General features: G+C 40.0%; 1 protein-coding gene across 1 annotated transcript; it reads left to right on the top strand.

Annotated features, from left to right (window-relative positions):
* Positions 1-5,857: 5,857 nt before the first annotated feature.
* On the top strand, positions 5,858-13,214 carry LOC107214225 (endogenous retrovirus group K member 6 Gag polyprotein-like). Its single transcript, XM_015649413.2, has 2 exons — positions 5,858-9,677; positions 10,499-13,214. The coding sequence occupies exon 1, from the start codon at positions 6,180-6,182 to the stop codon at positions 8,280-8,282; it is 2,103 nt and encodes a 700-aa protein (XP_015504899.1). The 5' UTR covers positions 5,858-6,179; the 3' UTR covers positions 8,283-9,677; positions 10,499-13,214.
* Positions 13,215-19,866: the final 6,652 nt, after the last annotated feature.

The raw sequence follows: 19,866 nt of genomic DNA, 5'->3' as shown, positions 1-19,866 counted from the left end.
GCATGAGGGGAAAAGGAAATGCAGTTTAAAAATCAAAGTTTTGTCTGGATTAAAGAAGTGCAGTTAAAGAAGAGAAAGGAGGAAAGAGGATTTGTGTAAGGGTTTTCACAGTTTTCCACAGCCTTCTGAACATGTCAGAAGAAAAAAGCATAACTTCAAACACAATAACAGAGAAAAAATTCATCACTGACATGTTTCCATTCTATAAAGACAATTTTTGGGATCTACATATCATGAATTATCGCTGTTGTGTATAGCAACTGCAATTTACTCTCCGTATTTTCCTATGTTTCTAAGAATAAAACATGGACAAAAGCATGACTACCACCATGGCTATGTCCAAGGACTGTCTCTAGGAAAACTGAGAGAAGCAGTCTTGAATCTTATACTACCATTTCACAGATATCATTCAACCATAGGAAGCAGATTTCTGATTTGTCAAATCAAAAGCTTTAGCAGGCAGATATGCTCCATGAATGAAGTGAGATAGAAGGGAGATAGAATGAAAGGTGGCTGCACTGTTGGAAGTCTAAATAACTGCTTGCAACCTAGAGACCAGGGAATGAGTTAGCAATCTGTTTTTGTTAAAGCCTGTGTAGGTAATACCAAGGCAATTTAATAGTCAAAGGATTTCACTTTTCATGGTTGTTCGTATACAGCCTCTTATGCTTTACACACATACCAAAAAATTACAGATTAAAGTAAAGAAGGGCTTTTATTTAGACCAATCTGATAGAAAGTCATGCTATTCTTTTTGTTAGATGCCAGAAAGAATAAACCCTGAAATATTACACTAATCACCCTAAACACTGAATTTAAGAGTTGTTTGTATTTGGTTAGCTACAGAACATGCAGTGAGTAAATATAGACAAAAGAACTAATAGAATCTTTCTTCTAAAGAGTTCACAGTCCAACATTTCTGAATAGAAACCAAATTAATAAAAACACAATATAGGCAAGGTAGCTCAGCTATTTATTTAACATTTTCAGATAGACTAAATGAAGAACATGACCTTTAAAGTTGCTGGTCCAGAACAGACCCTCTAGCCATGTGATTTTTTTACTTACTGTATTCTTCTTATGGTCAAAATCCCTTCTGAAATGCTTTTCCACACTAATATGCTAATTAGCTATAGTTAAGAAATATGTACATGCCTCGGGATTTTAATACTCCCATGCTATTGTCACCCATATCACCCATAGAGTCCTTCATCTCCAGCTAGCCATTAGATGTTGAGTGTATTTCTGTATAGTGGATGAATTTGGGTTGTTTGCCATGTGCACTTGAATCACAAAATACAATTATTTTATTAATCTCTAACCTCTAATGAAATCCTGCTGAGATAATCTTTTGAGCCTCTTTCCCCCTCAGGTATAGCTACCATAATAATACTTTGCAACTGACAGGCAGAGGAATTTGGAATCTTCAGCCTGGAGAAGAGAAAGTTGTGTGGAGACTTCATAGCTACTTTCCACTATCTGAAGAAGGCCTACAGGGAAGCTGGAGAGGGACTGTTCAACAGGAACTGTTGTGACAGGACAAGGACTGATGGGTACAAATTGAAAGAGGGAAAATTTAGGTTAGACATATGGAAGAAATTATTAGCTGTGGCCATCATAAGGCACAGGAACAAGTTGGCAGAGAAGCTGCAGATGCCTCATCCTTGGAAGTGTTTAAGACCAGGTTGAATGGGACAGGGGAGGTGTCCCTGCCTATGGTAGAGAGGGAGGAGCCAGATGATTTTTAAGGTTTCGTCCAACCCAAACCATTCTATGATTAGGATTCTATAATAACTAATATTCTATAATTTTGCTTTACATTTAAACTTAAAGTTTGGCTTTAGCTTCAGAAAAACTGCCCCTTGGCAAATCAAAATAGTGTCTTCCAGACTAAAAAAAAAATAAAAACGCAAAGGGAAAAAAAAACCCAAAACTGATAGGAAAGCAACTTTCAGTTACAATATTCTAAAGGTGAAGTTGGGGTAAGTGTTATTCCCATGGAAATTAAGACATTATAAGAGAGAGGACTGGAATGGGTCTACACAGCAGGAGTAGGTCCCATTCTTGTTTGCCCAAGCACAGCAGCGAAACACTGAGGTCAATGACAGCTCTACAGAAAACCACAGAGCTTCTCATTGCGTTCTTCTGCTCACCAGTGGTTTCATTCTTTGTGGAGTGCTGCAAACACGCTTTCTTATTACTCTTCAGGTTTTCTGGGAGACTTAGACATTGCTTTGGGAAATGGGCAGAGCTTGAGACAGAGCAGCAAAGTGAAGGGGATGTTTTTCTCATGAAACACCCCTTTTCTTTCCCTCCCTATTTTTTCACCGTAAAGTTACACACTTGGAGTTGTTTACAGGAGTGCTGCCTACACCCAACTGGCAATAACATCACCTTGTAAACAAGACCAAGATGTATCTTGGAGGACAGGTTTTGTCATAACTAGTTTTTCAGATACCTTTTTTCCTCATAGCCTGTTACTGTAGCTGGCATGCATTAAAGTCTTTTAAAAAGCTTTACACAAATAAACAAATAGAGGGGTAATAAAAGGGAGAAAAAAGTGTTCTGGGGAGGAAAGAGGCATTTTGTTAAGTAGAAATTTTTGACAAAAGGAATACAATAAGGTCTGGTGAGCAGATGGAAACCAGCTAAGCTTCACACATGTTTTTTAGTCAGAAATGATAAGAAAACCTGCCACAAAATCATTGCCAGAAAAATCCACTTTGGTGAACAAAACATGTAGGTCCTATCAAAAACGTCATAAATTTCAGCTCAGCATTTAGTTGTTCAATGAACTGATTACAGCAACACACTTAACCTAAAAAAACTAGGTCAAGTAAGGAGAAAGGAAACCTCTAAAGTCCTTGGCTATAAACGTGTTCTATATGACCTACCAAGGAAGAATTATTTAAAGATCATTCAACTTAAATTCTACAGAGAGTTCTGGTTGGACATTTGTTGTTTTCCTACAAGAAACACGAGCTTCTGCTCTGACTTACTGTTCCAGTTTCAGAATGGAAATCTCAATGGAACTTGCAAAGATATAAAAATGGACTGTAAAAATCACAGTAATGAATCCAGCTCAGTGATATGACAAGTACTGAAAGTCTTATTTTTTTCAGCTTCTGAATTAATTTTTAATGTGTAGCAATAATTAAATTTCCAACTGATCTTTTAAAACACAGCATGGAAAAAATATTGGATTAAAAACACCTGATTCATGAAAGGACACCTTGAAAACAGCTCTGACTACAACTGTCTGGTGTTTCTACCATTTTGACTTCAACCAAACTGTTAATTTAAACTGTTCTTCCTAAGCTTCCATATATTCAAAAATGACAGTGAAACTGTAAGAGAAAGTTACTAGCTGCTAGTTTGAAGACTGCATTTAGACAAACTCTTGCATACTATGCATAATGGGAAGAAGCTCTTCACCTGTTCCTCTCTACTTGACAACCAAAACATAGCTTTTGTAATTATTGTAATTACATTAATGTAAAACAATATAACAATATACAATGAAACTTTTAATCATTTCCTGCTCCTTTGAAAATACTTACTTTTTAAGAAATACGTATAAGCATAATGTGGAGGACAAAACACTTTTTTAAATTGTTGTAACTCTTACTTAGGTATTTTCTTAAATCCATATAAATAAATATCCAAATAAAAGTGGCAATAAGATGCAGCCATACAGAATAGGCATGTAACAGCCATACAGTTAGGCATGTAGTGCATATTTTGGCAGGCCCCCAACTTCTTTAGACTTATGATCCCCAAATATTCCAGTATATGTCACCCTTGAACAGAAAGGTTTATGTACAACATAATAGTCTTCAACAACATATTTGCATTTTCCCTTTTTCCCGTGTCCGGTTTTGCTCAAATTGTTACCTGTTCCAAAGAGGCAAACTTCCTCAACCCATCAACACCTCTGAATCAGAGGCAATAAAAGTATAGCTGCTTTTACCAGGCCTTGCCTCTCCCACTAGCCTCTGCCTGCACTCTGCTGTGCTGCTTTTCACCGTGTGTAATAGCAGGGAGGTTGGCATGCAATTTTTACCAGCAGCCTAGACACTGAGGTCCAGCATTTTGGTAACCCATAGTCAGAAGGATTGATTTTTCCTGTATATATTTGATTGCTTCTAACTTCTTGATGACATTAACTCTGTCATGGCTATCACCCAATCTTTAATCAGGCTGTACTTAATGATCATTTTATAAATCCTTTATTTTCATACTTTCAACCACTAGATAATACTTTTTAAATATGTGAAGTGGTTGTACTTAGGATCTTCTTCCTGTTTTCATGTATACTTTATGCTCAGTAAACATGCAAGCTAAAACCCCTCTTCTTTATATTCAACTGGTAATTAAAACCACATTATTTTACAAGATCTGGAAATACTCTTTTTAACATCTTGATCAGTCTTTTCAAGTTAATAGTAGCCTAAACAAGAGTTGCTACCAGGAAAACAATAACAAAACCCACCTGGACATATGTGAGAGATTGGAAAAAATTATTACAGGCTCAAAGAAACTAAGATGTGTGTGGGGAGGAAAGGGCAGATCAAGTTCAGCAGAGGTGGAATGGTTCTCTGTCTCAGACTCCATCCCCTTTGGAGCTCCAGCCTAGTCTTAGAGTGTCTATCAGACCAGAATCAGAGAGGGAGTTGTGGCCACAGAAGGCCAGAGCAGACTAAAAACCATTGCACAAGACACACACGGCCAAGTCCTTATTGTTCTTGGTGCTTATGGCATCTGAGACCACACTGGATCCAAGGGTGACACATGTATATTTCTTGTCTCTCTTTTCTCTCTTTCTCTCCTTTCCTTCTACTAATTTTTGAGTTCTTGAAATCTGGATATGTTGTGGTTGGATAGGATAGAATATGCTAAATCAGTTTTACAAGTGAAATGCTTTATTTTGATTGAAATCTTGCTTGAAATTTTTCCTGATCTTCTAATGTTTGCCAGTGAAGCTTGTTTTTTGACCTCCCAAGAACTTTAGTCAAGTTCTCTTTTTGCCACCTCAGGGAGAATTAGAACCTTAAGCCACTTTTAAGTAAACTTGCTGTGCAATGACCGGGGATTTACAGCATGTTCCTCCGTAACCTGCACTGGGTGACCCTGTCTTGGCAGGGGGCTTGGACTAGATGATCTACCTAGGTTCCTTCCAACCCTAACAATTATGTGATTCTGTGAAGTCCTCACTGAAGGGCAGACCAATTAGTCCAAAGGGCAAACAGAGTGCTCTCATCCAATTCAAGAATATGGTGTGCAACTAATGATATAATATAATGGAAAAACTCACAGGTCAGATAAACAAAAAGCTGGAGTTAAGATAACACCAAAACTGTCTGACAGATTTTTTAGTATTTCAGAGCTTCAAACATGGACCAATATTTTTGGCTAAAAGAAACAGCTTTACACTAATTTTCTTGTATCCCTATAAAATGTGATTTTAAGGATATATTTTCACTACATTAAAATAAGGAGTTATACAGTTTACCATTGAGTCTACATGGTATGGGCAAATCTCCTTCATGGTGAAAAAACAAGACAGGAAAAATGTGGGAGTTGATCCAGCCCCCAGCATCAGTCTCCAGCCTTGGAGGAACAACCCCTACAGCTGAGGGAGAAATTGGTGAGAGTGAGAGAAATCTCACTTGCAAGGCCCCATGGGCATCCTCTATGATAATTAGTCAAGAAAGTTCTTTGTTCCATTATTAGTAAATTTTGACTGCATTTTCATTGCGCTGTTATAAACATTCTTTAGCATGTTTCCCCATTGGAGCCTGTCCCTCAAAACTCCGCCCTAACCCTACCTCATATAAATACTGTATCCATTCTGCCCCCTGCCATTTTGCTGCACCCCCATACCGAGTTGGGATTGCTGTTTGTTGTTTTGCCCATTAAACCAGTTCTGTTTCGGACTGCATCAAAGTGTGCCCGTCCTTCTTTGCATCAGCCACTGCAGATTCTCATCAGACTCTCTGAAAATCGCAGCCACTGCTGGGACTTGCAGTAAGTGTCCCCTTGGGGTTCGAGTCCCCAGCCACCTGGGAAGGCAGGACAAGCCACCACCACCCCTCACTACCTGGTGAGTTATTTTTCCTTCTTCCTGGGGTTCAAGTCCCCAGCTTCTTTTCCCAAATCCTTAATTAACCCAGTTCCTGATGGGATCAGCTCTGTCCCAGGCAGAGAAGGATGTTTATCGTACCTTTAAGTTCAAATTGGCTGCTCAGGAAAAACAATTTTGCAAAAAGAAATTAAAGGACATTGTAAAATGGGCTTTCAAGAACTTTCCAGATGCTACAGCACCCATGGTGTATAAATCAGAATTCTGGGACTCTGTTGGCACCAAATTATATGACCTTGCTACGAAAAGAGACAAGGCAACAGCAGAACTGCTACCTGTATTTAGAGCTGTCTACGAGACTTTGAGAGCCGAGGAGAGAGACCAGAAAATAAATACAAAAGAAACAAAAGAGACTGAGATAGCCAATCCCCTTACCTCTACCCTTAGCCCAAACCCTACGGTGGGAACACGAGAGTGGAGCCCTAATACAGAGTGTTGCATAAAGGCAGAGGAACTGGTAGCCGAGGAGAAATCTCAGACTATTCTCCCCCTTTTGTGCTCCTTCCCTTCCAGCCCCTCAGACTTTCCAGTGGATGGGCTTCAAGATAACAAGGACCAACTTATCTCAAGTCCTCCCTACTCCCTATACCCTAATCCTGTGTGCACTCCTCGTCCCCACTCTCCTATCCTCTCTACTTTCTTACCCACATGCACTGTAGCAAAACAAAATGGCGTCGAGGATCTAGCAAGTCAATGCTCCCAACTAGCACCTAAAATGGCCGCTGGGCACTCTCCAGCCTCCTCCTACCCTTCCCAAGACTCCGCCTCAGGGCCCACCCCTTCCACTCCAGGCCACGCCCCTTCTGGGGCAGGCCACGCCTCCCTTCTGGGGGCAGGAACTAGCCCCTTAAGCCACACCCCTTCTGGGGAAACCGGAACACCTCCCACATGGGTTCCGGAAGGGCCCGCCTCCAAGATGGCGGCACCCACGCTACTAGCACCACACCCTAGCCCAAAGCCTCGACACATGCATAAGCTTCACTCAAATAAAGAGCTTTCTACTGTGTCACATAGTTCCTTCTCCTCCAACTCATACCTCAAAAATCTACATCTTCCAGAGTCCCGAGAAGATCCATGGGCTAAGATTAGGAAGGCTGCAGTAAAAGAAGGGGAGTGGGGCCTGGTATCAAAAATGTCAGCATTCCCACTATGCTATAGAAGAGGGAGAGTTTCTGAGTGGGAGCCACTTGCCTATGGTGAGGTAAAGGAATTGTGCAAGGCTGCACGGGAGTGTGGAAGGCAATCACCACACTTTCAAAACCTGATGTCAGCAACATTAGCAGCTCATGTCCTAATACCACACGACATGAAATATATAATGGCAATGCTCCTGTCCCCCACTGAATACACCTTGTGGGAGATAGGGTGGAAAAGACTACTTAATCAAATGTTGTGGGACCACCACGGGGATCAGGCTTGGAGGGAATTAACCATTGAGCACATTGCTGGGGAGGGAGCTCATAGTGACCCTGATGATCAAGCTGCAGTTTTAACACAGCCAGTACTAAATGAAATTAAAGAGGCTGCAAGGAAAGCCATGATCCAAGTCCCAGATGGCTCTAGACCAGACTTTGATTTTGCAGATGTCCGCCAAGACCCAAACGAACCATATATAAAATTTTTGGACCGATTAAAATTAGCCTTGGACAGGCAAATTTTGCTTGAAAGGGCAAAAGAAGAGCTGCTGAAAAGATTAGCTGTGGCAAATGCTAATGAACAATGTAAAAGGGTATTACGTACATTACCCATTGACCCAGAGCCTACAATACCCGAGATGGTTGAAGCGTGTGATCGTCTGGTAACCCCTGGATACGCTGCAAACATCCAAGCCCAAGCCTTTGCTCAAGCTTTAGCAACATTTCAGAACAGCTCTCGAGATCCACAAAACCAACCTTGCTTTAATTGTGGGGACCGAGGGCATTGGCAAAAGGATCATAATCAGACCAAGAGAAGGCCATTCGCTAGGCCCTGTAAGCATCAGTTAACTAACAAACCATCTCTCAAGCAGGGGAAGGTTCCTCGTTTCCAGGGAAGTGGGAAATTGAGTGTGGGGCAGCGATGCACAATGACAAAAGTCTCCCTGTCACCTGTGCCTGGAACCATTGGCGGCCAGGAAGCCGCTTCCTTCCACCATCACTAACTTCCCTGCAGATGCGCCACCAGGCATCAGAGTGGAGCTGGCCTTTGTCAACTCAGTAATGATGCACATCATCTCAAATGGATTTTTGGGATATTGACCAGACCCACGGGAATTTCTCATTTTATGCATAACATATTCACCAACCAAGGGATTTTTTGTTTTACTTTCTGTTCTTGCCGTTATTTCTTCCCAAGAATTAACTGTGTTAGCCGTGTGCCCTCCTGGTTATATTCCCAAAGGTTTAATTATTGCACAAGTTTTTCTGTTGCCAGAGAATAACCCAGACCCATCCTCGCTCATGATGTGGATACAGCTAATAAGATGACCCTGTCTGAAACTAACATGTACTTTATAACTGTATGGTAAGCAGGTCATTTTAACCAGACTTATTGATGCAGGATCAGATGTTACAAAATATAAATAAACAGCGCTGGCCACCTGAGCAGGCTTTAACCCTAAGCATGGACTCTTGGGGGTTGGTGGTAGCAGTAGCAGCCTTAGAAGCATATACTCTGTTACCTTTAAGGGCCCAGAAGGAGGAGTAGCTGCAAGCAAACCATTTATTGTTAAAGCCCCCATTATCCTATGAGGCAGAGACATTCTCTCCCAGTGGGGAGTCAGTTTGGAGATGGATTTCAGTAAGGGCCACTGAAGTGTAAAGACCCCAGAAGCTAACATGGAAAAATGATCACCCAATCTGGGTTGATCAATGGCCCCTTACTGAAACTAAATTAGCTGCGTTAAAAAGGTTAGTGAACAGCTAGAAAAAGGACATTTAGTTCCAACAAATAGTCCTTGGAATACCCCTGTTTTCATCCTGAAAAAGACACCAGGCAAGTGGAAGTTATTCCAAAACCTTTGAAGGATTAACGATGTGATTGAGGATATGGGAGCATTACAACTGGGTGTCCCCTCACCTGCTATGGTACCTCAAGATTGGAAAATTATTACTGTTGATTTGAAAGACTGTTTTTTCAATAGCCCTCTTCATCCTCAGGATGCTGCACGTTTTGCTCCTTTCTGTTAATTGACAGTCGCCTTTACAGCACTTTCATTGGACGGTTCTTCCCCAAGGGATGAAAAATTCTCCCACAATATGCCAGATGAACATAGCAGAAATTTTCTCTCAGATTCACCAAGAGCATCCAGAGGCAATCATTTTTCATTACACAGATATTTTAATTTCTGCTGCTGATGACACTTCCGTACATGAAGTTTTTCAATCAACTCTTACTGCTGTTAAAACAGCTGGATTTTTTGTAGCAGAGGACAAAATTCCAAAATCTGCACCTTGGAAATATCTAGGGTTACAAATTTCTGAGCAAGCAGTTAAATCTCGGATGGTTCAGATTAATAACAACCCAAAGACCCTACAGGACTTACAGCAACTTTTAGGTAATATCAATTGGGTTAGATCCTTATTGGGGATTAACAGTGAGAATTTAGCCTCCCTATTTGAACTGTTGAAGGGTTTAATTTAAATGTAATTTAATTCAATTTTAATTTAAATTCTAGAGGGAACATTGCAGGAGGTGAAAAAGTTGCTCTGCTACAAAAAGTTGAGCAAGCTTTTGTAGCAGAGCAAGGCAAAAAAGGCCGGTTTATTGTTATAATTCTACTTTACCTTTTCTCCTTGCCATTCTAGGAAATAATCCTAAATTATATGCTTTAATTTTTCAATGGCACATTAATGTGCCTGATCCACTGAAAATTTTAGAGTGGGTCTTTCTTCCATATCAGCCAAAAAAGACCATTACAACATCACCTGAGATAATGGTGCAGCTAATGCAGCTAAGCCTACTCTCAGTTGTTTACCCTTTCAGGAAAAGATTTTGTAATTATTTTCCAACTATGTTTATTTATCTTGAATGGCTCATACAAAGATCAGAACACTTACAGTTTGCTTTACTTAACTTTTCACACCAAATTTCAATCTATTTTCCCACGCATAAGCTACTTCATACTTCATTAAATTTGATCTCAAAACCCCTTTGAAGTAGCACACCATTGGAGGCAATAACGTTTTTTACTGATGGTTTGGGAAAAGCTCAAAAATCAGCAATTACCTGGATTAATCCCAAAATTCTCCAATGGGAATCTGATGTTAAAATAGTATCAGGATCCCCACAAATCATTGAATTGGCTACAGTTATAAGAGTTATCTCAAAATTTACCTTACCCCTTAATTTAATAACTTACTAATTTTATGTTACCAGAGTTGTTGAAAGAGCAGAAGCTTCCTTAATTAAACAAAGTCCAGGTGAGCCACTTTATATTTTAATTAAGAAATTAACTTTTCTTCTCTCTTCTAGAAGTGAACTGTATTTTGTTTCCCACATCCACCTACACACTAACCTTCTTGGAGTTATAACAGAAGGAAATTCCAGGGCCGGTCACTTAACAATGCCTTTCAAACTCCCTTACCAAAACTTAAGAACAAGCAAGATTAAGTCATCATTTTTACTACCACAATGGTCTGGCTTTGACAAGAACATTTAAAATCACTAAAGAACAGGCTCGGTTAATTGTTCAATTGTGTGCAGACTGCCAGAGACACTCCCTGTTTCCATCCTGGGGAGGGGTCAATCCAAGAGGACTAAATAATCTTCAGCTTTGGCAGTCTGACATCACGCATTAGTCTTCTTTGGTAAGTATAAATGTATCCATGCTTCTGTTGATACTTTTTCAGGAGCTCTGTATGCCTCAGCCCATCCTTGGGAGAAAGCTCATGATGCCATTAAGCATTACGTTCAAACTTTTGCATCCCTAGGAGTCTCCCAGGAGATAAAAACTAACAGTGGGCAGGCACACATCTCCCAGAGGCTCCATCATTTTTTTCCAGCTATGGGGTATTACACACACTGCCAGAATACCCCACTTCCCCACAGGACGATTATTGAGAGGTCTCATAAGTCCCTAAAAGACCTCTTAGAAAAACAAAAAGGGGGAATAGAAACCCTAGCTATTACAGAAAGGCTATCAAATGCCCCATACGTTTTTCATTTTCTAAGCAGTTCAATGATAGAGCCAAATCCACCCATATATCAACATTTTTCTAATACATCTCAGGCCAAATTAAGTGCTAGTAAAGGACCTGGAGACCAAACAGATCTTGGGGCCCTTTCCAGTCATTTACCTGGGGCAGGAGGTTTGCTTATATCTCCACAGGTAGCAGACCTAAGTTGGTGCCAGCAGAAAACATGAAGCATCAAAAACATCAAAACATCCTTCAGAGAGGAGAAACACCTGTCAAGAGAACAGCCCTTGACCCAGAAGGAAAAGATAACGGAGAAGACAGAGATCAAGACCAAGAGAACCCGGCCTGACAAAATTACCTAATACGATTTCTTTCAGCTCCCACAGCCCCGTGTTCCTGCTCCTAAGCTTTTTCAACAGTCTCTCTTCAAGTGACGCTTGGATAGTCCCGCAACAGAAACAAAACGAACGGGTCACTCTTACCAATATTACCAAGCAAGAGCCTATGTGCCTCTCAGTTGCCAGCCTGAGTAACCCCTTCTCCACCTCTCCAGTCAGGTTATCTGCAGATGGGTGGCCAGTACCGGTGGATACCATCCTTATTCTGCAAACTTGGGGTCAAAGCACTGAAATCTGGAAGCTTAGCTATGTAGATACCTGGGATCAGTGGACAAAGAAGTTGCCACATGCATCAACTGTAACCCAAGAATTAGAACTATTTGGGTCAGTAAAAATGAACTATTACAAAAAAAAATTATCATTTCTTTCAAAGACATTTCTCTAAATAATAATAGAGAAATTAGACCCTGTGGTGCAATTATGCCACTAATACTCCTACCTGGTCCAGTCTGCACCCAATTCAATTACCACCTGGCATCTTCTTTATTTGCAGAGATAAGGCTTGTCCCGTAAAACTATCACAAATTAAAGGTAGCCCATGTGGCTTGGGGCATTTGACTGTGCTAGCACCTTATCTAACCACGGCACATAAATTAGTTTGTACTAAAAGAGCCACTCAACAATTCAAAGCAGATTGCAATGATAAAATTACCTATGAGTAAGTCGACAGAAATTGTTATGTCCACACTATTGCCATGGCTGGCTATGGCCAAAGCTATAAGAGAATTGGATGGGATCAGGTGCTGGCATAGCAAACAAACCAATGCAACATCAGTCTCCCTCAATGAGTTACTTACTGATGTAACAGCTGTTAGACACGCTACCCTACAGAACAGAGTGGCCATTGATTTCCTTCTTTTAGCCCATGGCCATGGTTGCAAAGACTTTGAGGGTTTATGTTGTATGAGTTTATATGATCATAGTAACTCCATCACAGCACAAGTCTTCTAAAAGAGGATGTTGACAAGCTACAGCAAAAACAGCTGATTGGCTAAATAGGTTGTTCCAAGGGTAGAACATTTCAAGCTACATGATTTCTGTCATCAAACCTGTTCTGTTTGTTGTGTTTGTTGTTGTTAAAATCTTAGTTCTCATACCCTCTTTGTTTAAATGTATGTTTAAAATGTTTGAAAAATCTATCTACATTTCTTTATTGGAAAAAGAAAAAGGGAGAGATGTGGGAGTCGATCTCGCCCCCAGCATCAGTCTCCAGCCTTTGAAGACCAACCCCTAAGGCCATGGGAGAAATTGCCTTGGTTAGAGTGAGAGAAATTTCACCTGCAAGGCCCCATTTACATCCTTTATGTTAATTAGTCAAGAAAGTTCTTTGTTCCTTGTTCCATGATTAGTTCATTTTTACTGCATTTCTATTGCATTGTTACAAATATTCATTATCGTGTTTCCCCACTGGAACCTGTCCCTCAAAACTCCACCCTAACCATACCTTGTATAAATACTGTGTCCACCCTGGCTCCTGCCCTTTCAGTGCACCCCTGTACCCAGTTCAGATTGCTGTTTGTCGTTTTGACCATTAAACCAGTTCTGTTTTGGATTGCATCAAAGTGCAATGTGTCTTTCTTCACATCAGCTACTGCAGATTCTCATCTGACTCTGAAAATCACAGCCACTGCTGGGGCTTGCAATAAAAAAATACTTTTTTTGAAAAAAGAGGCAAGCATTTTAGGAAAAAAACATGATATATTTTCCATGCTGTACCTTCTTAATACTGATACTTAGGATGTATCTTCTATTGTTTCATTTCAGGCTTCCAAACACCTTAAGAGCCCTCAGCTTCAAGTTCCCAAGTAAAATAAGCCTTGGGTTCTTACTCTGTTTTAATAGTTACTTGTGAAGAAAATGATTTATTAACAAAAACAGCAAAAGCCACATAACATGAGCTTCAGTCCCAGAAATACCATGTTTTACTCTCAGTCCCCCAGTCCCATAGGCAGATAGGTTATTTCCAAACCTAAATTTTTGTGGTGTTAGTGATTGCCTTTTTCCTTTTACAGCTCTCTTCAAGACTCTCTTGACACTCGACGATAACAACAGATTTTTTAAAAAGAAGAGAAAGCCTGGAAGTCACCACTAGCAGTCAACCATTAAATGTGATTTTTATTTCCTCTCATCAGGCAGAGAACCAATAAGTCATCTATGACTTATTGTTAGGAGACATATTATGTCTCCTAACCAGGAGCTCTATTATACTCCATTTATACAACCTATGCACGCTTCAGTTAGGGCCTAGTGACATAAATAGGTTTGTAGAAGCCTGTACGACTTCATAAAACAAACACCAGGGCAAAGAATGTGTATATAGATCATTATGGAGCTTTTAGGAAGAGAAGAAGAAAATTTTATTTTGTAGCTCTCAAAACTTAGTTGAGAATTGAAAAAGGCCTTGGAATAAAATTCCTGTTCTTTTGAAAAAATGCTGTGAGTTTTTGCATTTTTATAACCTTACTCATTTAAATTTATGGGGCTTGTTGGGCAGTACTGCTAATTATCAGAGGCTTCTGCACTCTAACTGGCAGAATTGTAATGAGTTCACACTTGGAAATGGTAGTTGGGTGTGACAAGGGGAGAGGTAGAAAATATAACACAAATGTCCAAAGACCCAGTTCATATAACCAAAAAGCCTTGAACTGATCCCATCAACACAGAAAATGCTAAGTCCATAAAAACCCTGTCTGGATGAAAGACTTTAATTGTCTCACTTTACAGTGGTCATTCTGGGAATATGTCCAAAACAAGGAATACAGCTTCACACACTATCATTATCATTACTTGGGGATTCAAGTGCAGATCTCCACAAGCTTCATAACCAATTCATGATATAATTTCGTCTTTATTCTGTTCTATGTGTTGCATAACTACTTTGACTTGAAGGATTTTCAGAACTGAAAAGAATCCTGAGTTTATCTGCAAGTGGCTGGGGGAAGGAAAGGTAGACAAATACAAAAGGAATTTTTCAGATCCAGAAGAAAGGTTGCAGAAAATAACACATATAATCATCTCAACTGATTGACCTCCTGCTAACATTGCACGTTTCATTGGCTGACTTGGTCAAGCCCTGCTTTGCTTAAAACAACAGCTCAGGAGACACGTTATCCTGCAGGCCTCACACAAGAGAAAGGTGAAGTAAACTGCTGCTACGAGCACAGGGCAGCATGAGCTAAGATGCTTATTAGGCCACTTGAAGAAGAGAGCCCACATAAAAACGTGGGAAAGTTTCATCAGAACAGAAGATAGCTAATACTCCTGAATTCAGATAAATCCATTTGCATTTTAATCAATCTAGCAAGAGAGACTAGACAAAGAATTAAGTAACTGATGCTGGAAGATTAGCTGACTTTTTTTTGTCCTCCAAATGGCATGAATTCAGGGAACACACCTAAGCCTGAAAAATGGGCACTTTACTGGATATCACACACACATTTTATACTGCATAGTACTCAGAAAAAAGCCGTGATAACAGGTCAGATGGCTTTGCAGTAAGAGGATTCATACCTTGTTATGGAAAGAGGCAGCAGATACCTCTCAGGTGTGATTCCTTCTGGTTTGTCTGGAGGGATAGTATGGTCTTTAATTGTCTCAAGGTTCAATAAAGCTTTTCTCAGAAATCAGTTCCTTTTAATACCCCAGTGTACTGGTTTTGGCTGTGATAGTTGATTTTCTTCATAGTACCTTGTATGAGGCTATGTTCTGCATTTGTGCTGAAAATAGTGTTGATAATAAAATTTTAATTACTGCTGAACAGTGCTTACACAGTGCAAGGACTGTATATCCTAAAACATGATGCTATTTACTCTAAACAGAACAGCAATGAGCTCATCAGAACAGATAAAAACCTTGTTCAGGAGTTGTTTGTATAAGTCAATCTATCATAAAACAACTAAGCTTCAAGACAGCAAAAATATTTACTGCCCAAAAGATATAAAGACAAACTATGTTTGTCTTCTGCAGATGTAGTCCCACAATCCTTCTACACTATCCTGTAAATTAAATCTTTCCCATGAAACACATGAGAAGTCTTGTGTGTCCTATTCCTCTCCCTTCTTTCAACGACAAATTTCTGATCCAACCTCTGCAAAAGTACGCCTGAGCGGTTTCTCCAATGGCCCATCCATCAATCAGTACCCTAAGACTTATCGTCTTTGCAGTTGTCTCCATTATCAACTTTTGTTCAGGGTTGCTGTGTCTTTGACTATAATGTATTAATTTTCCTGTCTCTTAACCTGTCTTTTTTTATGCTGACTTTTTATGGCTATAAATCAGATATTCTGACAATAATCCTTGCATTCTTCTGATGTTTGCACTGATTTTAAAAATGTACACCATTCCATGAAGATTAACATTTTTTGTCATTTGGTTAGAACACTATCATTATTTGTTGTCAAAACAGTAACAGTCAAAAAGATGTAATTGATATTTTTACTTTAGTCTTTAACCTACAATTCATATGACTGATGTTTGTACGATATAAAAGATTTTTTTTTTGCACCCAATGAGTCTATTTACAGAAAGCAGTCATATTTTCTCTTCCTACAAAAACTGTAACTAAGTGATGGTGGCCAATTAGAGTAGGTTTTGAATAGCTCCTAGTACATCATTGTCAGGTTGGATGTGAGTGACACTTCAGCTTCTAAAGTGACAGACATCTACAGCTGGATCCACAGTGATTTTAGCAGATCAGTTTTAGCTCATTGTCTTGGTTTAGGCATGGTATTCCCCAATTTAGTGCTCCCACTGCCACTCACTTTCCCTTCCCCACCAGCTAAAAGTACGAAAGGCAGAGATCATGGGTTGAGATAAGACCAATTTACTGGAAATAGCAATAAGATGAGAAAATAACAGCAACAATACTAATATCAAAAGCGTACAAAGTGAGTGTGTTTTACATGCAAAATAATCACCAGGCCTGGGACAATGAAACAATGGCAGACAGACCCTCCACGCACCCACCACAATTTTCCAGCTCTGGAAAGGAAAGCCCTTCCAGAAAGCAAGAGAGAAATTCCCGGACCCCTGGCAATGGCCTAAGACAGTATGGAATAACATTAGGTTCCTGGCCTTGTGCACAGGGTTCCAGGCTCTGCACTCTCACTGCTGGTGTGAAAAATTAACCCTGTCCATGGCTGAAAACAAGATACTTATATGCAAGTACACTCTTTTATTCCTCCTTATTTATACTGCCTACCTACTGTTTCACTGAAGATGGATTACAGAGACAGCAACCAGCTCACGTAGGCAGGATTTACCATCCAAATTCCTACAGGGTACTCCATGTCATGTCAATACTTTTTTAGGGTTTTGTTGAATGCCTAAACAATTACCTGGACTTTTCCTGAAAATCTTTTGGGACACTCAGTGGAGTAAACATACAAGAAAACCTGATGTTTTTTTGCTTCAGCTTTTTTTAAAGGTTATTCAACTAGGAAAGACCACAGATTGAAAACACTGAATTTTCATTATTGCTGGCACTATCACGTCTGAACATGAACCTCAGTGTTCCCGAAAGAATAAGCATACTTGCCTTATTGAAACTGCCACATTCCTTCTCCTGAGTTAAGCTTTCCCCAGGTTAACTCAGGAAGGGATGCCCAGAAACACTTCTACAGCAGAAGTGAAGCAAAGGGCGCATAACTATACAGAAAAGCTGAGAGAGGTCATCAGCTTCTGTGTGACAGGAAAAAATCATCACAGAAGCCAGTAGATTTCTATAAAACAAGTAAAATTTTGGTATTCCTAAAATCACATAATTGAAATGCTACCTTGAAGATGCAAAGGAAGACGAAGAACAGGTGTATTATAAGGACGCTTGGGGAATCGGTTTCTTAAATTACACAGGTACAAGGCAAAATACATTGAATATTTTGTTCAATTTTTGGCCTCTTACCACAAGACATTGAGGTGCTGGAGTGTGCCCAGAGAAGGGCAACAAATGTCATAAAGGGTCTGGAGGACAAGTCTAATGAGAAATGTCTGAGGGAACTGGGGCTGGGACCTTATCATTCTCTACAACTACGTGTAAGCATGCTGTAAAAAGAGCTGAAGGCAGGTCTCCTCTCTCAGGTAATAACTGATGAGAGGATATGGCCTCAAGCTATGCCATGTTTAGGTTGATCATTAGGAAAAAATTCTTCACCAAGAAGGTTCTCAAGCACTGAAATAGGCTTCCCAGGGAAGCGAATGGGTTATCATCTCTGAAGGCATGTAGAAACGTGTATGTGGCACTTAGAGACAGGATTTAGTACTGGATTTGGCAGTGCTGAATTTACAGTTGGACTTGGTGATCTTAAAGGTCTTCTCCAGCTTAAATGATTCTATGAGATAAAGCACATGTGCAATGCTCAGTTCACAGTTGCCCATGCACTGATGAAATTACAGAACCACTGTGAAGCTAGAAAAAAAATCAATGTTTTGTTTATTTGGTCACTTAATCTCAAGTAGCAAGGCATGTTTTGCCAGATATATCTTAAGTGAAGAGCTAATGAGTACATGCACTAGAATTATAGTCTGGAGCTGAAATGCACTTTCAGAGCATAGCTCCGTAGCCATTAGCCATTAGCACATCAAGGTTCCACTGCACCTTGGTGTGCACTGTGGTACATGAGCAGTGGATCCACTGAAAAGAAAAAACATTCTTGGTACCTGTCTGTGCTACAGATATGTTCAGCTAATTGTGCTGCACTGTTAACTAACACAGACTCTTTAGCAGCCAGCTTTGGCAAGACACATATAATAGCAGAACGTAATCAGCACTGCTTACACAGTCAGATGGCTTCTAGGGATCAATAAAGATTCCTGTCTGAAGATGTGAACAGAAAGCTAGCTTAACCTAGGTCAAAACCCCCCAAACTCATAAAGATACAGGCAACATCTTTGTAAGATAAGGCAAAGTCTTATAGGCAGCTGAAATATATTAAATTCCAGCAGCAGAATGGCAATCCTTTTTCTAAGTTATCTGTAGAGTCAACACCTCAAGAGTGCAACAGATGGTATTCATATTCCAGTGTACAACTGCTACGCATTTGGAAGGAAAATACTGAACAAAGCTCTCAGTGACACCTACAGGGCTTGCATGCTAAGACAGCATGCTCCTGGTGGCCTTGCACACCTGTATTATGACAGCTGACAACGTCAGTGAAACAGCTTGCCCCCAAGCACAAGAGTTTTGGGTAGAGGTTGAGGAAGAGAAACTTGAAGAAGTGATTTACTGGATGGAGAGACAGTGAAGGCTGCACACTGATACTGCAGCTCTGGCACTGAGCATCAGCTCTTTAAAGGAGTTATTTTCTCCCAAGTTCTGTGTATGGAACAGCTTGCTCCTAGTCCTAGCCTCTGGTTTTCTGCTCTTCAGCATAAACCAGTTTACTTTGCAAATTATTTAAGATGAGGTATGCTCAGATTTAGTCCTGTGTGAATGCAATATGGTTACAGGTGGCTTGAAATATTTGTCTCTGACAGCCAAGCCAAAATTCAGCTTATCAATTTAAATTCAAATAATCAAAGAACAAAATAATTGCCCCCTTAGTTGTCCCTCAGTATCTTAACAGGGTACCAAAGTTCCATGTATTATAGAAAACTTAGAAGCCTTTAGACAGTTCAGAAACTGATCTAAAGTGATCTTTAGGAAACACCAGAAGGGGAAGAGCATTTTGTTCCTACTTGTGTATGCAAGGGGTCTCCTACTGTGCAAGCATTTGATTGCACAGATAAAAGCTAGTTTGCTGAAACTAGCTCTATGAGCAATTTGAAAAGGAAGTGATCCACTCTTTAAGGACAGAGAAAGGCACATATATATCTGCCCTAAAAGTGCTTACTTGTACAAAAACTTGTAGTCTGCATTTTGTTTGCAAATGTTACTATGAATACACAGCCAGCAGCCCCTCTAGGTACATTAGGATGCTAAACCACCACAGAAACTCAGAGGAATGTACAGGGGTGGGAAAAACCTGCAGGGCATGGTGTAAAAAGAAAACTTTACTGCAAAATTAATGAAGAGACTTTCATTAAAATGTATCAGTATGCTGTCAAAGTAATAGCTTGCATATACTGAAAATGATCTCTAGAACAAGGGTGAAATAAATGTGTTTTATCTCAAAAGGAAGAACAACATATAGAAAATAGCCTGTTATTCCTTCTTTCTCCTCCCATCTTGGTCAGTTTTAAGTAATTGAGAAGCAACTGTACAAAACCTACAAAC

This window comes from Parus major, chromosome 2 (genome assembly GCF_001522545.3).
Source record: "Parus major isolate Abel chromosome 2, Parus_major1.1, whole genome shotgun sequence".
NCBI lineage: Eukaryota > Metazoa > Chordata > Aves > Passeriformes > Paridae > Parus > Parus major.
Note: the sequence above shows the minus strand (reverse complement) of the source record. Positions and strands in the feature narration are given on the sequence as shown.